Source organism: Mus caroli, unplaced genomic scaffold (genome assembly GCF_978045245.1).
Source record: "Mus caroli unplaced genomic scaffold, Mus_caroli_1 scaffold_14, whole genome shotgun sequence".
Classification (NCBI taxonomy): Eukaryota; Metazoa; Chordata; class Mammalia; order Rodentia; family Muridae; genus Mus; species Mus caroli.
Genome location: NW_028227269.1, coordinates 51,249,574 through 51,271,602, shown reverse-complemented (window position 1 = coordinate 51,271,602; position 22,029 = coordinate 51,249,574). Strand labels below are relative to the sequence as shown.

General features: G+C 39.3%; 1 protein-coding gene across 16 annotated transcripts in view; it reads right to left on the bottom strand.

Moving 5' to 3' along the window:
- Positions 1–22,029, bottom strand: part of Akap6 (A-kinase anchoring protein 6) — a 435,939-nt gene that overhangs the window by 110,211 nt on the left and 303,699 nt on the right. For all 16 annotated transcript variants that reach the window (XM_085830363.1, XM_029484603.2, XM_021179349.3 and 13 more), the window contains 2 exons: positions 21,521–21,669; positions 5,458–5,578 (listed from right to left, as the gene is read on the bottom strand). In XM_085830363.1, the coding sequence (XP_085686489.1) occupies positions 5,458–5,578; positions 21,521–21,669 (270 nt within the window). The remainder of the gene's footprint in view (positions 1–5,457; positions 5,579–21,520; positions 21,670–22,029) is intronic.

Genomic DNA, 22,029 nt, shown 5'->3' with positions numbered 1-22,029 from the left:
GGCGAGGTCTGTGCTCCGAGTCTCTCACATTTACTTAGCGACTAAGTCATTGAACTGTAAATTACTTCAGATGCTACAAATACTGTATTTGCCATTTTACTTGTACAAAAGAACTACTTAATAAATATTCTTAGACATGATATATATATATATATGTGTGTCCAATGGCCTTAGCTTCTCCAAAGGCACTAGTATGGCTTTTTCATACAAAACGCATACTGTATAAGTGAACATATTTCCTTTTTTGCTTTTGCTACCAGGAAACTCAAACTTCTATTTTTTTAGCTGAGAGGGATGCTACAGGCTATGCAGCTCTTGTCAGCCATACCTACTCTTCTCACAGAACAAGCCGCTGGCCTATGCATATTTCCCCTAGTTCTGGTTTATATTTTTACTTTAAAACATTCCTCCCTCATAGCACTCTGTGGAGGTGCTACTGCATCTCATATATATATATGTGTGTGTGTGTGTGTGTATGTATATATATATATATATGTGTGTGTGTGTGTGTGTATGTATATATATATATATATGTGTGTGTGTGTGTGTGTGTATGTATATATATATATATATGTGTGTGTGTATATATATAGAGAGAGTTCATGAAGATTCTTAACAAATCGAAATTCATAAGTATAATAATTAATCAATACATTCAGTAACTATTAGGCAAAACAAATTGTTTGTTTTAACAAATAGGACATTAGGATCAGACATTAATGGAGAAAGATACAGAAAACGTGTATTGTTTCCTTAAAATGTGCAACTATATGGTAAATATATAAATAATAAATAAAATAATAAAATTTAAAAATTAAATATAAAAAAAATTCCACTGTAAATTTTCTGGTATGAAAGTCTTGATGGGTAAGTTTTGAGATTGCTTTCAGGCTGGCAGAGTTACTTTTACGTGCTTGGAAACCCTATGAGCTAATATTGTTTCGGCATAGCTAAGGGACTCACTCAAGACACACACCTATTCACGCCATCTGAAAGTAACTATTGTTCAGGTATAATAATAATCACCAGACTCCAACCACTGCACCTGAGTGCTGCTGAGATTAGCACTCCCTTTGGTTAATACATCAACACAGGATTACGGTGAGCTCTGCGGTCTGTGCTTTGTAGGCAGTATAAAACAGGTGGAGGTCAGGTGGTCCAGAGAGGGTGCACCTTTAAAGGATCTCGAAGTCAGCGGTGACTGCTGGGAGAGGAGCCGCAGCAGAGTCCAGCTCTCCCATCCATGACAGATTTCTAGATCACTCAGTCTATAAAATGTGTAGGATGGGAGGAGGTGACAGAGCTTCCTCAAGCCCAAGAATAATGTCACCTTTGATCTGCAGAAATGGGAAAAAATGGGGCTTTTCCTTTGCAAGTGGGTTTTTAAATATTTCTCCATTAATAGTTAATGCACACGCAGACCAGCAGAATGACAGCTCCTCGTATTATGAATTCTGGCTCCGTAACTCTAGTCCAAATAGGAGCTGAACTTTCGAAATCACGGTGGTTACTTTTGACAAATTAAATTGTCCTACTTAGGAGAGTAGAAAGAATGGAGAGAAAGAACCTGAGAGGGCGGGAGCAACTTCTCCTTGGAGGCAATTCTCAGATTGAGGAAGAAAAAAACAAGAAGGGCTGATGTTTGTATTTTCTAGGCTGAAGAAGCTGCCAGCGTTTATTAGAAAATAGACACAGAAGGCTCCTATTCAGAGGTAGGGCCAGAAAGAGAAGGGGGCAGGGGAAGCGCTGGTGGTACCATCCCAAAATTGGAAAGAAAATGTAATCGAGCAAATAGTTAATTTTTAGTATGAATTGAGTTGTTCTCAAAATGATGCAGTGTAAAATTAATTAGAAAGAGAGGTTCTTAAATGTCTAACAATATGAAAACAGGAAATGGCTTAAACAGAAAATGTGCTTTATATTTCATGGCTGTACCGAGGGAGGTAAACTCCATCATCTCGTGTCAACGCATGCATTGCCTATCCTAGCCTCTTCTGTCCCTGTGTACGTTCCTTTGTGTTTGGCTGGCTTGAGATAAACAGCATAAAACAAGAAGCATTCCACTCAGGAGGTATGCTGAGTGAGTTCTGCCACATCTAGAAGTTGAGGGTAGACGACTTTCAAGAGACCAGAGGATAAAAGCAGATGGGGAAGCAGCAGCTCCCATGGAAAGTGCTAAGTAAGCTTTGCTTTCTGAGCGCTGGAAAGGCTAGGTTCTCTAGGATGCTGGGGCTCACCTAGGACCATAGCAAAGCATAAATCTGAACCCAGCCATCTATGCCAGCGAAGGAGTTGGGTGGTGGAGTACAGAGCTACCCAGGGACAGAAGAACAAAAGCTGAGTGTGTATGTTGAGATACAACGGAGGCAGGATGAAGAGCTGTCCTTGCTCATGCTTGCTTTAGTTGTTACCTTTACTCGTCTCGAGAGTTGCTTTAGAAAATTCACCATTATCCTTTTCAATTATGCCACACAGGATGAGCTTCTTTTCCATTTATCATAGTTGTTTGGGGTTTGAACCCACTTCATATATGGCATCAAGAATGCTCCCAAATAAAGTTATTCTAGCTGGGATTATAGGCATGCACTAGGCATACACTCTCATGTTTGGCTTGTGTGTGTGTGTGTGTGTGTTTTAAGTGCAAAGCATTTCTCTTGATGTTATGTCCCCACCCCCTTTTTTGAGATAGGGTTTCCTTATGTAGCCCTGGGTGTCCTAAGACTTTCTCTGTAGACCAAACTGGTTCTCAGACTCACAGAAATTCATTTGCCTCTGCCTTCCAAGTACTGGGATTAAAGGTGTGTACCACTACCACCTGGTTTAATGTTAATACTTTCAATAAATGCAAAAGCCAGCAAGATAGCTCAGCAGACAGAGATACTTGGTGCCAAGCTTGAATTCATGAATTTGGCTCCTGGCTTCCCATTGGTAGAAGGTGAGAACTAAACTCTCATAAATTGGTCTTTGACCACCATGTGTTCAAAGCGGTATACACACACACACACACACACACACACACACACACAGACACACACAACTATAAAAGATGTAAAAAGAAACGAAGATAGGTTAAGTGTTATAGGTTAGAAATCCTCGGAGGTGGGTTCAGATCTTCTTTTGGCTCAGGCATAAGAAGAGTAAACACTCTCCACTGGGAGACATAGTTCCCAAAACTCAAAACACCAATGGTGCTTTTAATAAAAAGTTTGATAAAGCATTGATTGGCAGAGGTGCTGGAAGCCGATGATAAAATGCTTAAGGTGGTCTCGTGGCACGGTAAAGTTAAGAAGACCTAGGAGCAACCAAAGAGCTCCAGTCTCCCAAGAGTCTCTTTGAGCCACAGGCCACAGGTTCTCCTCTACCAAGTCATCAGTAAAGTGGCTTCCCCAGAAAGCAGATCTGAACCCAGGAATCAAGCACTGACAATGTTTACTTGACCCGAAGAGCCCTTGGAATTCTTGAGCAAGACCTCAAACCAATTCTCCTCATTAAGTTTTTTTTTCTAATCTAAAAGCCACACTTCTACAAGATTCCTAACTCCATATCCCCAGGATTGCTTTGGAAGCTTCTAGATCTCTGCAGTTCTCTGGGGCTCACATCAAGACCCTTGCAGACCCGTAGCATTTTCCTTTGGCTTCTTGGTTATATTTTCTTTATGAAACCAAATGCAAAGAGAATATCTGTCTATGTTAAACACCTAGAAGCAGAGGCACAGTGACAGGCTGAGTCACCGATGAAAGCGACACGGTATGGAAAATGTTTGGAGAAATACTTTAACCCAGACATCCTGAGTGGGTGGAGTAATGACTCAGTGCTCACCAGGACTGGAATTCTCAGGAAAAGCACTTACAAGGAAGCCACAAGAAAAAAAGACAACTGCTTTTTTCATTCACTGATTTCCTATTAATTGTGATGTAAATTATATGGCTGTGATTTTGACAAAGAACAGCACTGTTTCAGAAAAAAAAATAGTGGCTTATAGGCAAAATACAAAATGTTTCAAGAAGAAAAGAAATGTTATTTGGCAACATGACTCCAATAAGTTCTGAGATGATGCTTCAGAAATAAAATATTTTTCTAGCACTGAATTAATATAGGTTTCTAAAGCATCTTTCATATGTAATTTCCGGTCCTGACATAAGATGTGAAATAGCCTGGCTTTAGTTACGTGAGTTGGAAAGTGGTATGTTGGAAAACATTTTGGGTTCTGTGGACAGCTAGCCATACAGGAAACAGAAAAGTCACTGAACGACATCAATGCTATACAGAATTCTTCAGAGAGTAAAATGTGCCCAGTTGCTGAGTCCACAGGGAGCCTATATCTTTTCTTAACTAAGATGATTCTCAAGGGACAATAATTAATGTCAATCAGACTCGGTTAAAGTGTATGTCTTTCTCATGAAGGGAAAAAAAAGTTAAAGGACTTTATTAAAGAAGGGTTACCTAAAATGGTAAAATTGAAGATGATAACTTTTATTTGACCTTGAGTATACTTCTTATTCTATAAGGATTTTTAAAAAGCTAGAGGGTAGTTGTTTCTTGTCATTATACTGTTGCTGATTCTGTGGTTAGTTATTAATTTTATTTTTTATGATTCACAATCTGCTCTTTGAAATATGCCATATGCTCAAAGCAATTCAAGGATGACAACTGTCAGAATTACTCCAATAAAAATTGCTTAAATGAGGAAGATTTACTGCAGCCTGATATTTCAGTAGAACGTCCCTCTTCCTTCCCCCACAGCCTTTTCAGGGACTGTGAAGCTTACAGCCATTTTTCCTCCCAGTAAAAAATCACATGATTGTTTTGTAAGGACTTCTAAAGCTATTTAAGTAGAATTGGTAAAACACTCTAGGTTAAGGGGGATCTGGCAGACATGGAAGCAATATAGATAGTTATCAGATGGATTGTCTGAGATCAATATGAATTCCAAGCGAGAATTCTTAAACCACCTGAAATGCACAGATTTAATGAGAGAGCCTGTTGTATGCATCACTAACATACCTCAAATTGCATGAGCCCTGTGCTTTGGTAACAACAAGTCACAATGAAGGCAAATCTCTGTCTTCTCTGAGAAGCTCTGAGGGGTGGACCAAATCTACCTGAGTGCTCCAATCAAAACACATCCTGTTAAATGTCACCAGTCCGTCTCTGCTTCGCTTTGTTTCAGTCTTTTTATTAATGCAGTTTCATTTATTGCTATTGGTCTTGAAGATAAAGCTTTGTCCTTCTTTAGAATTACACCAAACAGGATGTGATAAAGGGAACTTTCTTGGAATTATGATGTTGGTGCGGCCTGTCAGCACACTAGGGAGGGAAATGAGTTTGAGGACAGGGGAGGGAATTCTAATAGACACCATGATACATACAATGAACACAAAGCTATCCTGAGAGAGACACTTGTCAGGCTAATCAGATCTTCCACAGCAAAGTAAAAGCAGGAAGGGTAGCTCTAACCTTGTAAAGATGCTGCTGCTGCTCCTCTGACATCATCAGGTCGTGGCTGTCCATCACAAGGGACTCCATGTCAATCAGCCAATCCCAGAGCTCCTGATATTCTGAATCAAAGTCCAGAAGCCTGAAGATAAGGCACGAAAATGTATTATGCATAAATACAGTGTAGTTGTTAAAAATCTCATATTAGAATAATATATTCTTGAGAACCCAGGACGTTCCTGGGTGAATACCTGTAAGAGGAGAAGGAAAATCCTCTGTGTGGTTTCACAGAGGACAAAGCAGGAACTCGGGGCTGTGACAGAGCCACTTCCCAGGTTTTGAAAGCACAACATGTAATTCCTATGCTCCCTCCTGAGCCACGTCATGGTGATTACATCTACTGCCCCTTTCTAAACAAAGAAACCATGACTATGTATGTCCTTGATAGGATGCATGCCGTCCCTTCACAAACTGAGAAGTGGAGAGCCAGCAATTTGCCAAAGTTTCATAATCTCAGATTGGGGTAAAGACAGCACTTTCAAAACCCAAACTGCTTTCTCATTTAAATTTCCTAGATGGGGCACCTCAGTGTTTATTACTAAATTATTTTCCAGATTTTCAACACTGATAACATATGCTAACAAATCCAAAAACATTCTTTTCTCCGGAAAATGACTCAATCATTCATCCGTCCCTCTGCTGTCTACCTGCCTATCTCTCTGCAAACATACATCCTACATTTATTGTCATGGATGAGTAGCTAGCGTTTCAACTTAACACTCAGAGATAGGCTTGAGTGACTCTGGTAAGCCAGCAAGAACCAGTGGCAGATCCAGTATTAGACAGGTGTTCCCCACAGACATGCAGGAAACAAAGGTAAGGACAGGAAGTCAAAACAATGAATCTTTGAATAGCCAGCGATCATTAAAATTCAAAGGAGTATCACTATGGTTTTCAACAAAATAAATCATTAGAATAAGGAGCTTAAAAGGATTAATGTGATTCTCTATTGAAAGCCTGGTGAATAAGTAAAGCCCAGATTCTTCTAAAACACTGTGATCAGAAAATGAAAGTGCAGGATGAAAACTATGACTTTGTCCTCCCACCTCCAAACCACCCCTAAGAGAAATGCTACAGTTTTGTCAAACTCAGTGAGCACAGATTGCAGATTCCCTGCTAGTGCTCATGGAGTAGTGACCCCAGCTGTGAATGTGGACTAGTCAATGGGGGTATTTCATTACCGCTGTGTTCTTGTCTCTCAGTGTCAGATTGCTTTTCCAGAAAAATGCATACTATATACTTAATCTTAATAAATATGTCAAACAAGTTTAAGGTGGATCTGGGAGGGGGAAAACTAGATCTGGAGCTGTCTATTTTGCTTCGATTGTTTTAGCATAATTATAAAGATCCTTGATTGTGGAACTATTAGTAAGTGCACACTAGATGCCAGAGACATGAGTAGCTAAGGCACACGTGAACTTCAGCAGGTCTATGGTGGTCTGTGACAATACTTTCAGACTCAGTGGAGATATGGACACAGTTGAAGATTCTAGGAAAATGAAGGTACTAACTCATAGGAAGGAGGATGCAATTCTGCCTTCCTAGCAAGGGATGTTGATGCTTGGATCACTCACTGAGTAGCAAGGTATTCCCAGTATATTTGTGAAATATGAATTAATATTCCTATTCAACAACAAATCAACCACCGTAGAAAGATAAATAAACCATCAGGATTTCTAAGTTAAGTCTGTGAATAATAAAGAACAACTACTAAGTCTGTGGTCACTTAGAAATGTAGTCTAAATTATGGCTAACATTTTCTTCCCCTAACGCCTTCCAATATTTTACTAATAAAATCACCCACAAGCTGTGCAGAGTAGGATCCAGAAGAAAATTAAATGCAAGGGGAGGGAGGAGTGAAGGGCCAGCCTGTCATTTCAGTGGGCTTTGAGAACAAGAACCAAGGAAAGACAGGAGGAGTGGAGACACTAATGTATCTCTCCCCCTTCTCTATTGGCCCAAGTCCTTGAGAGCGGGCATCTAAGGCAGGCTGAGGGGGAAGCAGAAAACACAGAATCCTCAGCTCCATCTCCCTCTAGGAACTATGGAAGGAGCTTGTCTTAGGAGGTGCACCTGCAACAAGCAGGGGTGTGCAGATGGAAGGAGAAGATTAAGGCTCCCTTTGACACCCTAGTTACCTAATCTCCTCCAAGAGAAGACTCCAAGATCTCTGAAAGTTTAATGGCTACCCTGGACAGAGGTGTTTCCATGGCAACAAAGGCACCCATGAACCTAAGGACAGGGAGGTGGGGATCCAACATGTGATGCTAAGCTTCTTAGAAAACTGGTAGGATCCATGAGGGCAGAGATAGGGCTTAGTCAGCAAGAATTCCTCTACCGTCTGATCAAGCCAACAGAAAACAAGTAAAATAGCCACAGCTGTCCTCAGGGAGCAGCTTGCCTGAGAATCCAGCTAGCCTGTACCCAAAGGCTGTGTTTAGCCACTCTATTCAAGAATCACAAGGTCGTGTAAACCTTCATTGGCTCAGCTGTTATTTTGGAGAAAAGGATGGAAAACAACAGGAGATCTGAAAACCTGGGCATCCACTAAGTCATTCCTCCCTAAGGAGAATGAATTAATTAAGGAGGCTATCATATATTTAAAGCTTCGATGCTGATCTTAAAATCTGTCCTTTTCTTCCTCTCCCAGCTGTTCTAGTTTGGTTTGGGTTGTGATAAACACGGTGACCGAAAGCAGTTTGCCAGGGTGCAGGGTGTTTATTTCAGCTTACAAATTACAGTCCATCATAAAGGGAAGCCAGGGCAGGAGCTCAAGACAGAAACCTGAAGAACTGAAGCAGAAGCCAAGGGGGAGTTTTCTTAGTCTTAGCCGTTTAGATTGAGGTAAAATGAAATCTCATAGTAATTTTAATTTGCACTTTGCAGGGAATTACTAAGCTTTATCCCCCTCCCCCCATGTATTTTAAGGAAACATTTGTTTATTTAAATAGTCTTGAAATAAATATAGAATATATGCAAGATCATAAAAGGCTTTGAATCATGGAAAGTTATCCACTGGCTTTTACTAGGCCTGCCAAACTCTTTCTTCCTTAGTCTCCCTATCAAGGGCCTTAGAACAAGCTCTCTATTGCTATTGGACACAGCTTTGAGCTGAGGTAGTCCACACCTGAGCATGAGGGACAAGCCTTACAAAGAGATTCTGAATATCTTCAAGACACACTGTTCTTTGCAGCTAAGGATATTTAGGTTTGATATTGCGTTTGTGAAATCTATTTCACAAATAATTTTGTAAATGCTGTGGTAACATAATTTGGTCCTTTGGTGTAGAGTTAGCACCAATGTTTCAAAAAAAAAAAAATCACAAAGTCCTAATACAGAAAACAAGAAAGGTTTTTAAGAAGGCATGTATGCCTGATAATGTTGGCCATGTGTTGATTTGTAGATTTATGGGAAAATCTTAGATTTTTTTTTCAAAATTTAGTGAAATCAAATAGATAACTCTGTAGCAAATCAGAAATTGCTGAATTTCTTTGTTGATCTTAGGAAACACTCAGAAATGTCTACAGTTTTATGTGAACACTATCACAGGAAACCTTGTAGGCATGGAAGTCATTAAAGCCTTCTTCACAGTATTTTCAAAGATATGTGTTTTCAGCGGATTTTTGATTAATTTTAAGAGGTAATAGATTTTAAGTAGCCTGTCAGCTACAGTGTGGTATATGGAAAGGTCTCATTTCATGACTTCACTTCCTCCCAGTGGCACCACAGACCCAGTTAGCAGCTCTTTATCCCCTGGAAGCACGCACCAGTTTGATCAGCTGAATTCACAACTAGCTTCTTTTGTTGACTTTCTAGCAAAATCACGCAGGTTTCTCTTTTTAAAGAAGAAGGGGTACTGATGGTGTGGTTAAGTGGCAGGTATTTTTTATAAGTAATTACATTCCTATAAGTACATGAATACCTTTTTAGAGAGACTTTTGTTACAAAATTTTATTGGTAATTACCTAGGTTATTATATCAACCTATTATTCGTCTCCTTGATTATTCTGTCTGATGAGAACAGTGCACATGTCTGTGAGGGTGCTCATGTGTGTGAGGACAAATGCACGGGTGCAAGTGCCCAGTCTCCTTGAAGGCAGCGCTCCGCAGGAGTCTTTGGGTTTTTTCCCCCTTTTCTTAGTATTTTGATTTTTTTTTAATTTTGGAAAATAATTATTTTTCATTAAAGATGTCTACTGATACCGAGATGAAATACATGGCTTGAATTTAACAATAAATCAATTTTAAATGTTTCTATTTTTGTTTATGAAGTGGTAAATATCAATATATGAAATCTACAAGAGCAAATGCTCTTTTTAGAATCTCTTTTACACTTTTAATTATTTACTTTAGTTTTAAGACTATAATATAATCACAACATTTCCCCTTCTTTCTCCTCCCTCTAAACCCTCATTGATCTGGGGTTCACTAAGTCAGTTAGGCTGTCTGGTCTGTTAAGTTCCAAGGGGCCTCCTATGTCTGCCTCCCTAGTGCTAGGGTTATAAGCAATCTAACCCACACTGCCTTTTTACATGGTGTCTGGGGACTGAATCTGGGTGCTCGTTCTTATGCAAGTATGAGCTCTTCCCCTAGCCCACTTCCTAGGTTTCTAAACACTCTTAAAACATATCTGCCTTCTATTCTAAGATGATGTTACATGCTCTGTAAAAATGTTACAAAACATTGATATTCACATATGATATATGTAAGTACAACAAAGTGACCGTATCACCTAAATATTCCTTGACATACTTTCTTTAAATTGTCATATACGTATATTAAATTGGTTCACAATAAAAAAGAAAACAGTCGTGTTTGTTTTGCAGTGCCAGGGATCTAACTGGGTGCGTGGTCACATATACTAAGCAAAGGTTCCTCTGTTGTCTCATCCCCAAGCCTTAAGAGTTGGACATTCTGTTCTAAATTTAATATTTCCATTTTAAGAGGTTTAAATGTTGAATGACGGGAATAAATAGTCTTGTAACGTAACGTCAGTTTTTGCTAGACAAATGTAGAATCAGGAATGTGTTCAGTTGTTAGTTTTATAGTGGTTTGAATGGGAGTGGTCTCCATGGGCTCATAGATTTGAATGCTTACTCACCAGGGAGTGGCGCTATTTGAAAGGACTAGGGGGTGTGGTCCTACGTTAGAGGAAGTGCATCATTGGGAGTGGGCTTTGAAGTTTCAGAAACCCATGCTAAATTCAGGGAAGCTTCCCCTCTCTTTCTGCCCGCAGATCAGGACGAAGCTCTCAATTATCTCTCCAGCATCGAGCTTATCACACCTACTGCCCTACTTCCTCCCATGATGATAATGGACTGAACCTCTGAAACTGTAAGCCAGCCCCAATTAAATGCTTTCTTTTATTCCATTTGCCTTGGTCATGGTGTCTCTCCACAGCAATAGAACTGTGACTAGAACAGTTGGAGAACCTAACACAAATACATAAACAGAGAGAAGAGGCAAGACCTTGAGAAATGTACAAATGCTTCTTCAGTGTTTATTCCTGTTTGGGTTTAATAATTACAGCTGATTGCCAAAATGACTTCTGAGTGCATTGACTGCCATGTTACTGTTTAAAAAGATTCCATGTCTTTTTTTATTCAAAGAAAAAAGAAAAGAAGGAGAAAGAGAGAGAGAGAGAGAGAAGAAAAAGACAGACTATCACATTGATTTGGTGGATTTGGCACGTCCCCTGTAGATAGAATGGCAGTATATATTTGTGAGGCTAGCATCGTTTCAGAAATACTGTTTTCTTGGACCCCATCAGGGAATTCTGTTTGACTGGCTAAGTGCTTAATACACAAATGCATTCAGCCTTTGGTATTTAAAGTGGGCATCATTAACTCAACATTTCAACTTAAACTTTGCTTTAACGCTACAGTTTCACCCAAGTGAAATCAATGGGAGGTGTGTGTGAATATATGAGGCCTTAACTTGGCCCATTGAAGGATTTTGATTAAAACAGACAACCAAATTAAGAAATCATCATATTAGAATGATTATAGGTTGAAGAGAGCATAATACTAACATATCTGTTGTTTTTCTACCTTAAGCTGAGTATTATATATTCATATATATATATATATTATATGTATATATACACATATCTTTTTTATATTTATTGGTTAATTTGCACTAACAAATATCTAAAAACACCTACCTGCCTATACTAAAAGTTTTATTAAATGACCCAAACTTCCTAATGTCTTCAGCATATTGATTCTTTCCCCAGATATTCACTAAGTATTCAATGCTCACATTATTTGAGCAGAGACGTTTGCCCCTGGCTTTTAAAAAAGACATATAAGAAAGTGGTAAGAAAATCTTACAACTATATAAGTGATTTACTGAAGGAAAATACTAATGATAGCTCAGGATCTCCCACCGTCTCTGCTCCATACAGAAGCAGCAAGGAAGTGGGCTCTAACAGTGTAATCTAGCCCAGTCATAATATCAGTACAGAATCAAACGTGGCTTTCAAGGTGTGGACCCGGATAGGCACACTTGCATATAGAATCCCTTTCCACTCTGAAAATATTAAAGTGTGGACAATAATTTACTATTTTGAATGAAAATTCCTGAGCAACTTCCTCAGGAGACAAGAAGCCTGATTTTTTGCCATTGATAAATTAAAAAAAAAAAAAAAAGAATATGGAGTTTTTCCAGCAGCAGTAATTCATTCTCTCTCTCTCTCTCTCTCTCACACATCTCATATATACATATACATATATATGTGTGTGTATATATATATGTATGTATGTTTAAATATATAACACAAATATACATACATATACATGAAAATATCTAAGAACAGTAAATTCAAGACTAGACACTTGTTTATGATTGGTCATCCTTCCTTATAAACCAGCTGTTCACAAACACCTACCATAACAGATATACTCCGTATACTTAGAAATGCCCACACATATTTCTCTGAGTGTTCTTTCTGTCCTTTTTAGGATTCTGTAGGGCTAAGAGGAAGTCAAACTCTTGATCAAATTTTCAGATAAGTCACCAAATTAAAACCCTTCCTGAAGAATTTTAGAATAAATTTGGGGAAACAAAGGAAGAACCTATATTTCTAAAAACAAACCAAGAGACATCAAACCAGTTTTTGTTGTTTTTCAGTTTTTGTTTTTGTTTTGTTTAAGTTTTGTTTTAGAAGTCAGCCTTCCATTATTGTGTACACTGATGGGGCTCAGGATCCAAGCCAGCTCTATGCATGCTGGTTGTGGCTTTAGGTATCACTAGTTATCAAATGTTAAATAGGAAATATTTACCTTTGAGTCATGACATGAGTTAAACAACCTATTGCCAAATCCTTATAGCAAATGCTCTTTTAGGAGGACTCTGTCTCCATGGGGGCTGATCCTGTTCAAAGTGTGCTGTATCAGGGTCTCAGCTACTTATACCAACACTCTTATATCCTTAGGCATTACTGAGCAGTTTACATCCTAAAACTGCCCTAAGATTTAGTTCTCTTATAGAGATGTAACACAGAGGCCTTGTTTTCACTTAAGGAACAATAGGTGTTCTCAATGCTAGAACACTTCTGTAGTATGTGCAAGGACTTGGGTTTGATACGTGTGCTGTAAACAATAGAAGAGCCTATAGGAAAGTTTGTGAGATCCTTTCTCATTGCTGTGACTTAAGAGAGGAAGGATTCACTTTCACCCAGCGGTTCAGGGGATTTCACTCTGTCCTGGCAAGAGAAAGCATGGAGGAATGTGTCCATGGCTGTCGGGACATGGAGTGGAATTCCTCACATGGACACTGGTCCAGGAAGTAGGGAATCAGTACAGAACTAATGGTGGATATGAGGCCCTTCCTCAGTGACCCACCTCTGCTCACTGTTTCCTCAGGTCTCACTGTTTCCTCAGCTTCCCAAAACAGTGCCACCAACTGGACACCAAGTGTTCAAAAACAGGTCCAAGGCATTTCACATTCAAATAACAAGGAGAAATTTATGTCAGATCTTCATGAGTAAGAGAATGCTTCAAACTGATATATATTATTTATAAGACTATGCATTGATAATGAAATGAAATTTTGTATTTTTCTTTGGAGGATTGAATTCTTGGTGCCAAACCACAGCCATTGTTGAAATTATGCATAAAATATTCACCCCTAATTCTTCTTATAATTATTTTATTTTGCCTAAGTTATTTTAATGAAGCTTTTTGTCATATTATCAATAATTTTATAACGTGACTTAAATCTCTTGATGAAGAAGATGGAAGAATGATCAAAGACAGTAACTTTAAAACATTTCTGTTCTGCACACTACAGTGTGTTAGATTAGGCTTATCCACGTTGTCTTCTCAAGGTCTGTTAGCATTTTACCCTTCTCATTGCCCATCAATATGCCTGCTCTGTAGACAGAAGCAATATACATAAATCCTTATTGGTTGACTTTACTGTTATCTAATAACTTTGAAGTCATACCTCCCTACAAAGTAGACTTCCAACCTTCCCTGATTTGCAGTTCATTGGCCCTTGATATGGATGGGGTTAGAAGATCCATACAAGTCTACATTTAATGAACCTGCATATTCCTAAGTCTCTACATTTAATGAATCTGCATATTCAAAGATCACAGACTTGTGGTACCAAGTGAATATGTTTCTCTTGGCTAGTGTTTTCTGTAGGCTTTAGCACCCTAAGTCCTACTTTTATAATCTGCAGGGCTCCAGTGATCTTCTTGTTTTAGTCTTTTGGGTAGCTGGGAATACTGGCACATAACACTGAGCCTGGCTAGTTCTGCTTCTCTGGCTACATTTTGCATTTTAATAATACTTTTACTCACTCTAGAAGAAGCCAAAGGGACTGAATCAAACACTGATCAGCTACTTGTTATATTGGAATAGAATAAGATTCAGAAGGAATAGAATGCAGGAAAGGTTGATGGTTTATTAAGGATGTCTAGTGACTTAACTCATTTGTAAGGATAATTTCAATACCAGTACACATAAGACAGAGTACTTCATTTCTATATCTAGTGAATCACTAGTGCAAAACCCATAGAAAATAATTTATATAAGCATGTTCCAAAAATACTCAGCAAGCAGAAATTAAAAATGTTCTTTGTGTGTGTTTTGGAGGGCAGGGTGTTGAATGGGGGGCACAATTGCATTCAACTGGATAGAACTGTATGACCCATTGCTCAGTACAAACCCAGGAAGATCCCGGAGGCCCTGAAACCCAGGGCACTTCTGTCTCTTCTCAGGTGGTTAAAGCCACTTAGCGTATCTTATTGCTTAATTAATTTAGAGAAACAAACCTGATCTTTAATCAAGCAGTATTTTAAAGGGTGATTCATTTCTTTTCACTTGTCAATCCCAGTTCTCTTTGGGGATGTTGTGTGTGCATTTGGTATGTGTTTTCGTACTAACCAGGAGGCATGTGTTTTCCTCATCTTTTCTATCACACTATTAGCCCTTTGCCATTTCATTCAGACTGACGTGCAATAATAACTATATATGTTAAATATAAATTTCCTAAAATAAAGATAAAGTAAAAACATTTTTCTTTGTTCTCATTTTTTCTTAAAATAAAAAAAATTTAAAAATAAGAAATTTTGTACTAAGAAATCGAGTATGATGAGAGAATGGCATGTCTATTTTCTTCAGTATAAGATGCAACCCTTGACTACATACCCCTTACCCCTACACCCCAGTTTCCAACAAGCATCATTCAATTTCCCCCAGATGCAGGGGAAGCCTTCCTCATGGGTAATGAGCTATCCTGTAAAACCTCTCCTGGGAATCCCTCCTGACCAAGCCAGCTGAGCTGGGAACCTTCTCTGCCCTCTGTGTATGTAATGTCTAATAGCTGCGCCCCGCCCCACTCTCCCATTTACTACAATGTACACATCTTTGCTTGTAACCCAAACGTCCTTTCTCTCCTACATCTCCCTTACCCTTCCAAGTCAGGCTGCATTAGTCAGACTCAATAATCCTGTAATGCTGGATATCTAGAATTGCGTCCGGTAATTTTTAATGTTTTAACTAAGTCAATGGTTCTCTTTTCTTCTTTGTCTCTCTGTTGCTCTATCCAGACATCCAAGATGAAATCTTTTGTATGTTTTTGCATTTCTAGTATCTCACGCTACTCCCAGAAATGCAATATTTGCATAGTAAATATTTCATTAACTGATTTTCCACATATATTTTTGTATTTTCTTATGAATCGTCACATTTTCTTGCTGCAAAAATTTGCCTGAATGAATGCACTAAGATAATGATTCCCACTTTATATACCAATAATGAACCGTGGAGAGGTTAAAAGTCTTAATCAAGGTTGTGTTGCCATAAAGGAGCATGGTGCCACTGAAATTCTAGTCTTAGTTTTTAACCTGATTCACGTTCTCATTGAACTTAGACTAGAGAGAACACACGGCTTTCTCTAGAGATAGAGATTTTTGGTGTAGTTACAAGTATTCTGAGTGTATCTAATATCATGGGTAAGAAGCTGCAGATTCTTGAATATTCTTTATTCTTTAGAAATTCTAGGTATAGAAGTATCATTATACTCTACCTTATTACCACAGACAGCGGACCCCACTGCACAGGAAATTCACTGTTCTGGCTAGATGAGCCAGCCAGGGACTTCTCAGTGAGCCACTTGTCTCTGACATCACAAGCCCACACAGTGCTGGGGTTTTAGGGTTGCAAGGCCATGCCCAGTTTTTATGTGGCGGCTGTGGATTTGAACTCAAGTCCTTGAACTTGCCAATCCGGTACTTTATGCCGCTGAGTCATCTCCCCAGCCTCTAGCACACTGTCACTTCTTGTCATGGTGAACTTCCTTGACTGTTCTAATTGTTTTCAGATGCTACCTCATTTGGAGAAACATGTTTTTTTTTGCTGTTGTTGTTATTTCCAAGCCTGTATGATCCTCCATTGAGTTATATGTGTCTATCAAAAGCCCCTGTATGCCATTGACTTCTTATCCCCAATGTCTTGCAGGGCCTCTGTTTAAGAGGTTTTCAATATGCATTAGGTCTTTAGTAACACCAACATCATTTGAGCACCTGGGGCATCAGAGTGCCTCTCCCTCTCTCATTCCCTGAATCCCACAGTCCTCCAAAGACTGTCTAATTTATTATATCTTCAGCCTTTCATCTTTTTAGCATACTTTATATTAATTCCTAATCTGAAAAAAAAAAAAAAAAAACTTCATCATCCAAAGCGGTGCTTCTCAAACTTCCAGAAATCATTATTGGAAGCTTGTCCACTTAGGATGTCTGTACTGTCTTTTCTCAAATTCTCCAAATTTATAGGTGTAATTAATTGAAATCCAGATAGGGTATTTTAGCAAATTCATAGGAGGCATTGATAGTGCTGTCTCAGAGAACACACTTTTAAAACCACTGAAACAGGCTCCTAGTAAGTAATGAGTTTTAGACCTATCCACCCACCCACGCCCACTCCAAACCACCCATAGAATGAGAAATTTTAAGCATTTGGGGCAAGCAGTGGAGGAAGGGGATGCTTTTGGCTTTAAGGTTCCATTGGTGACCATAGCTAAAGACCACACACAATGATTAAAACCAGGATCTGGAGTTAACCTCCTTCTCAAATGTGTCTCTCCATTCCTTCAGCATTCTATCTTGCTTTCCAGAGTAAGGAACCATCAGTCATCTAGTGACTGACCCTCTAGACCTTTGCTCCACATCAGTTTCAGCTACTTATTCATATGGGCACCTAGCACGTGCCAGGCAGCATACCAGATTCAAGGAGACGTGCACAGATTGCAGGGGCACAGCTAGGCTATGCCTCCTGCATCCATCTCATCAGTTCCAAGAACCCCATTTCCCCTCTCCTACTGCACAGCTAAATGCGGAGCTATGATCTGACTGTGTAGGTGTTCAAGCAAGCACTTTTCAGGTGACATTGAGAAATTCTCTCACCTCCAGAGCCCTCCCTGTTGTCTTCCCAGATCTGCTCCTGTTCTCCTGGACAAAGTCCAAATTGAGTTCTGCTGTCTAGGAACCCGCCTCTAACCCTCCCATGTTTCTAACTCGATACTTTACCACTTTGGTTATAGATCTGCCTGTTCCTAAAACTAAACTGTGTGTTTTCAGTGTAAAGCTCACCCCACTTTCTTCCAGTCAATCTCCACTTCCCTCTGAGCTTGACTACGGAAAGCACTTAAAAATGTTGGCAAATTAATGAGTGAATTTGAGTTTTCTGAGGGTTTTGTTCCACTCTTTGGACACATTGTCTCACTACTCTTGAAGTCTTTGGATCCAGCAAGCTTTCTGTCTCAGCATCCCCAAGTAGCTGAACTCACAGGCATGTGCCATATACCCCGTTGTGCAGGGTTTTACCAAAAACCTCCTTGTGGAATAAAATCTCCTTCAGACTACTGCATTTTTCCATGGGAAGTTTTATATACTATTGAATTTGTATAATCCAGGGTTTATGATTAAAAGCCTGTCCAGGGTACAGAGGAGAGGAGATAATATGAGTTTAGGACTGTCTAGGTTTTTGTTTTGTTGTTGCTCTTTGCTGTTGTAGTTTTCCAGACAGGATCTTGCTGTTTCACAGAACGCCCTCAAACCCAATCTGTCTTTCTCTCCCACTGAGACAACAGGCATGCAGCCACACCCAGCAGCCAGTATGTTCATGACCCATGGTTCAGAGCTGTGATTTTTTTTTTAAAGTTCCATCTTTTTTTTGTTTGCTTGTTTTTTGTTTTGTTTGTTTGTCTGTTTGTTTTTCGAGACAGGGTTTCTCTGTGTAGCCCTGGCTATCCTGGAACTCATTTTGTAGACCAGGCTGGCCTCGAACTCAGAAATTCTCCTGCCTCTGCCTCCCAAGTGCTGGGATTAAAGGCGGGCGCCACCTGGGCTAGAGAATCATTCAGCTGTTTGGTGATTTAATTCCCTGATTTATATGTTGACCAAGAAGCATGACTAAAAATCAACTAAGTTTTCTCAGTAAGTGCATAGCTCCTAATACACTAGACGACAGCTTTAAATTTTACTTGAGAAGTGGAATCACACAATCTCTTTATAAGAAGAAACACCTGAAAAAAGAGATGGCTCCTATTTAATGAAGCATACAGAATGCAAGTTGTTGATGAGTTACATTTAGAGCATCAAACTATCGTGGGCCCTAGGCAAAGAATTGCTTGTTGAAAGTAACAAAACAATCAATATTGCTCCTCACTTAAAAAAAAAAAATGACGGTGTTTATTTCCATGAAGAGTCACAGAGACCTATACATTGCAGGCCATCCAGGAGTCATGGTTCCATGATAGGATCCATAAGTCCATCATGTATACATATATATCTCCCACAGGTGAGCATGCGCTCTCACCAGAACATGGGCCTTTGCATTCAGGAAAATCCTCCCACCACATCCACCTAGGACTGCTAAACACAAAATTGATAGTTGGGTATTAACTTTGATACGCCACCCTAGTAAACATCTTCTTGCCAAGCCAGAGAGATTATAAATTCATTTCGAAAGGAATATTTTATTACATAAACTTTGTAGAAATTTAAGCTCACCATTCATTGTGGCAGTTGTGTTTTCTCTGAAGTATTCTTGTACAACTATGTTAGTATACACCATCTGGGCATGCACATAAGAATGGGGAGAAAATGAGAGTATAGGGGTTGGGTTACTGACCTAATGTCCTCTTTAGCCTACTGGATATGTGCATTTGCAATATAGACACTGCAAAGCCCACACCATTCCCACGTTCACTCATCAGAAACAATACTCGAGCTATGTAATGGTTAATGAGGTTTATCTATCACTGGAATAAATAATTTTACAAGGCTGAGTTTTTAAGGCTTTTGAGCTGCAGAATTGACTGTGGGAGCAGAGTCTTGGGGGCAAGGCACCTCAGATAACCTCGCCCACAGGGATTTCTCAAACAGTGCTTTTCTGTGTGTCAACAGGGGCTACAAGGCAGTATAGGTTTCTGTTCTAGTTATTAAATAGCTGGCTTTCCTTCAGTGTGCTCTTAAATTTCTGCACAATGAACAGCCTTCAGCACCCTAAGGAGCATAAACAAAGGCTATCAGGAAAGTTCACCTCCTCCCACAAGCCAGAACAATGCTTGTTGCTAACTAAGCAATTCCCAGGGTAGATTTATGATGCATGGAGCCCAGAGTGAGTACACAGGTTGGGTCCTTGGAATCTGAGGTCAGAAGCACGTGGTGCTGCTCAGTCCCGAGGCTTTTAGAAAACATGACAATGTGACCTAAAGTCTGAGCTTGCATGCACACCGGAGACTGCTCAGGCATTTGGGGAGCTTAAAGCACATTAAGGTCCCAAAGCAGCTGATTGTTCATGCTCTGAGAGTTAACCTTTCCCCTTCTCAATTGCTTCTGTTCTTACCCTCTAGTGAATAGAAAAATTCTGAGTCTCCTGAGTCAAGTCAGCTAAATATATAACATGTCTTGTGCGGAGAAAACATCATGTGGATTTTTCTCATTTCTAAACAAAATTATGTCTCTAATATTTATCTTATATTCTTCTACCCTGAATTTTTTAGAATAAGAGATAATCTCTAATCTATGGGCTAGTTTAACCCTCAACTTTGTATGAGGGTTATAAGTCCATTACAAATCTAAGAACTTCAAAAAATAAACGCAAGCCTGGTGTAGTGGTACACACCTTTAATTCCAGAACTTGGGAGGCAGAGGCTCATGGATCTCTGTGAGTTCAAGACCAGCCTGGCCTATGTAGTGAGCTCCAAGATAGAGGTACATAGTAAAACCCTGTCTCAAAAAAGACAAAAACAAACAAACAAACAAACAAAAAACAAAAAAATGCACCCAAGTACAAGAAAAGGCTTCTGCTGCAGAATATCTTGGGCAATATTCTGGGCAGTGCTATTTGCACAGGTTTATATCATACTACAAACATGCAATGCAACTTCAGAGAATAATGCCTATCTCTTGTTGTCCAGCCCAAGTGTAAAAGTGAAAAAGATGACTGCTTATTAAAACATGAAATAATTTAACTTCACCCTTACATTTGGTCTTTAATGATCATCTATTCAATGTTAATTCAATATTAGAATCCAATCAGAAAACAGAGAAATATATATGCACTGGGCAATGTCTGTATAGCTTTCCAGACATTCAGAAATACCTAAATACATGACAACTATTTAAGACTGGGGAGTTAATCATATCTAAGTGGAACCATATATCTTAGGCTGAATAAAATTGCTCATGGGTTATAGACACTGTTTCCTCCTTTAACACACTATCAACATTACAGAATTAGTCCTTCCAGGCACAGTAGCATGTTAGTTACCTCAGCACTCAGGATGTAGAGGTGGGAAAATCAGGAGTTCAAGGTTACACACACACACACACACATATATATATATATATATATATATATATATATATATATATATATATGGTTTTTTCAAGGCAGGGTTCCTCTGTAAACCCTGGTTGTCCTGGAACTCACTCTGTAGACCAGGCCTGATTGGCCTGGAACTCAGAAATCCACCTGCCTCTGCCTCCCAAATGCCGGGATTAAAGGCGTGTGCTACCACTACCCGGCTCCAAATATTTTTTTTTAAAGCCAAGAGCTAGTCTATAATTCTAGCTGACTTGGTGTGAAAGTAGGTGGCTAAACCATGTTCTCTAAACAATTACTAGATCTCAGTCTTATGTTCTTCCAAGTTTCTGATGAAGTTTGGATGCTCAGAAATTCCATAAATAGACTTTAACATAAACTGTGATGTCAAGAGGGAGATAAATTGTGAAAATAATTTATGAAGGAGAAAAGGCAATATTGTGGATAAAACAGTCTCAAAAGCACTCCTAAGTCACAAGGCTGTCTTTTACAGACAGTAACAAAGGTCAGAAGTTTTGGCTTAGGTGGTAGAGGCGGATAAAACCCTCAGTCCTTAACTCCAACCCTTGACTGAGCCTTGCCTTGTGTGCTAGCTGGGAAAGAAAGCCTGCCTAACACCTGCCAGAGGAATGTCACTGAAAAAGCAGCTTAGTGAGCCTAAAATGACAGAAATAGTCTCCTACCCATTGCTTCCCACCGAATGGGCTTTCGACATGTCAGCAAACTCTTCTTTCCTCTTGCTACCACTGGTATACTGCTCGCTGTACAGCTTGAGGGACATCTGCTCCACAGCGTCTCTCTGCGCTTCCAGGTAGCAGAGCTGAACCTCAGCCTGGAGAGAGAAGCAAAGAAGAATCACTCAGAGGGAGTGCATTTCAAGTGAGGTGTAACAAGTTAAAGAAAGGGAATTGTTCACATCATTATACTGCATGTGCAGGGTTGGATTTAATGGGATCAGCTGGGCATATCACAGAATTACATTATAGATCTGAATCTTAGAAGTTCTTTCTTAAAATATGACCTGAATAAATGAACTCTCAGAAGACTCAGTAAATATCACAAACTATCCCCGAGATCATAGCACGGCACAATAAAACTTTACATAAAAATTCCGTGAAATTACTTAATAATAGTCTTCCTCATGTTGGCATGCATAGCCTTTTAAAAGAAGTGCCCTTCCAATTCATAACAC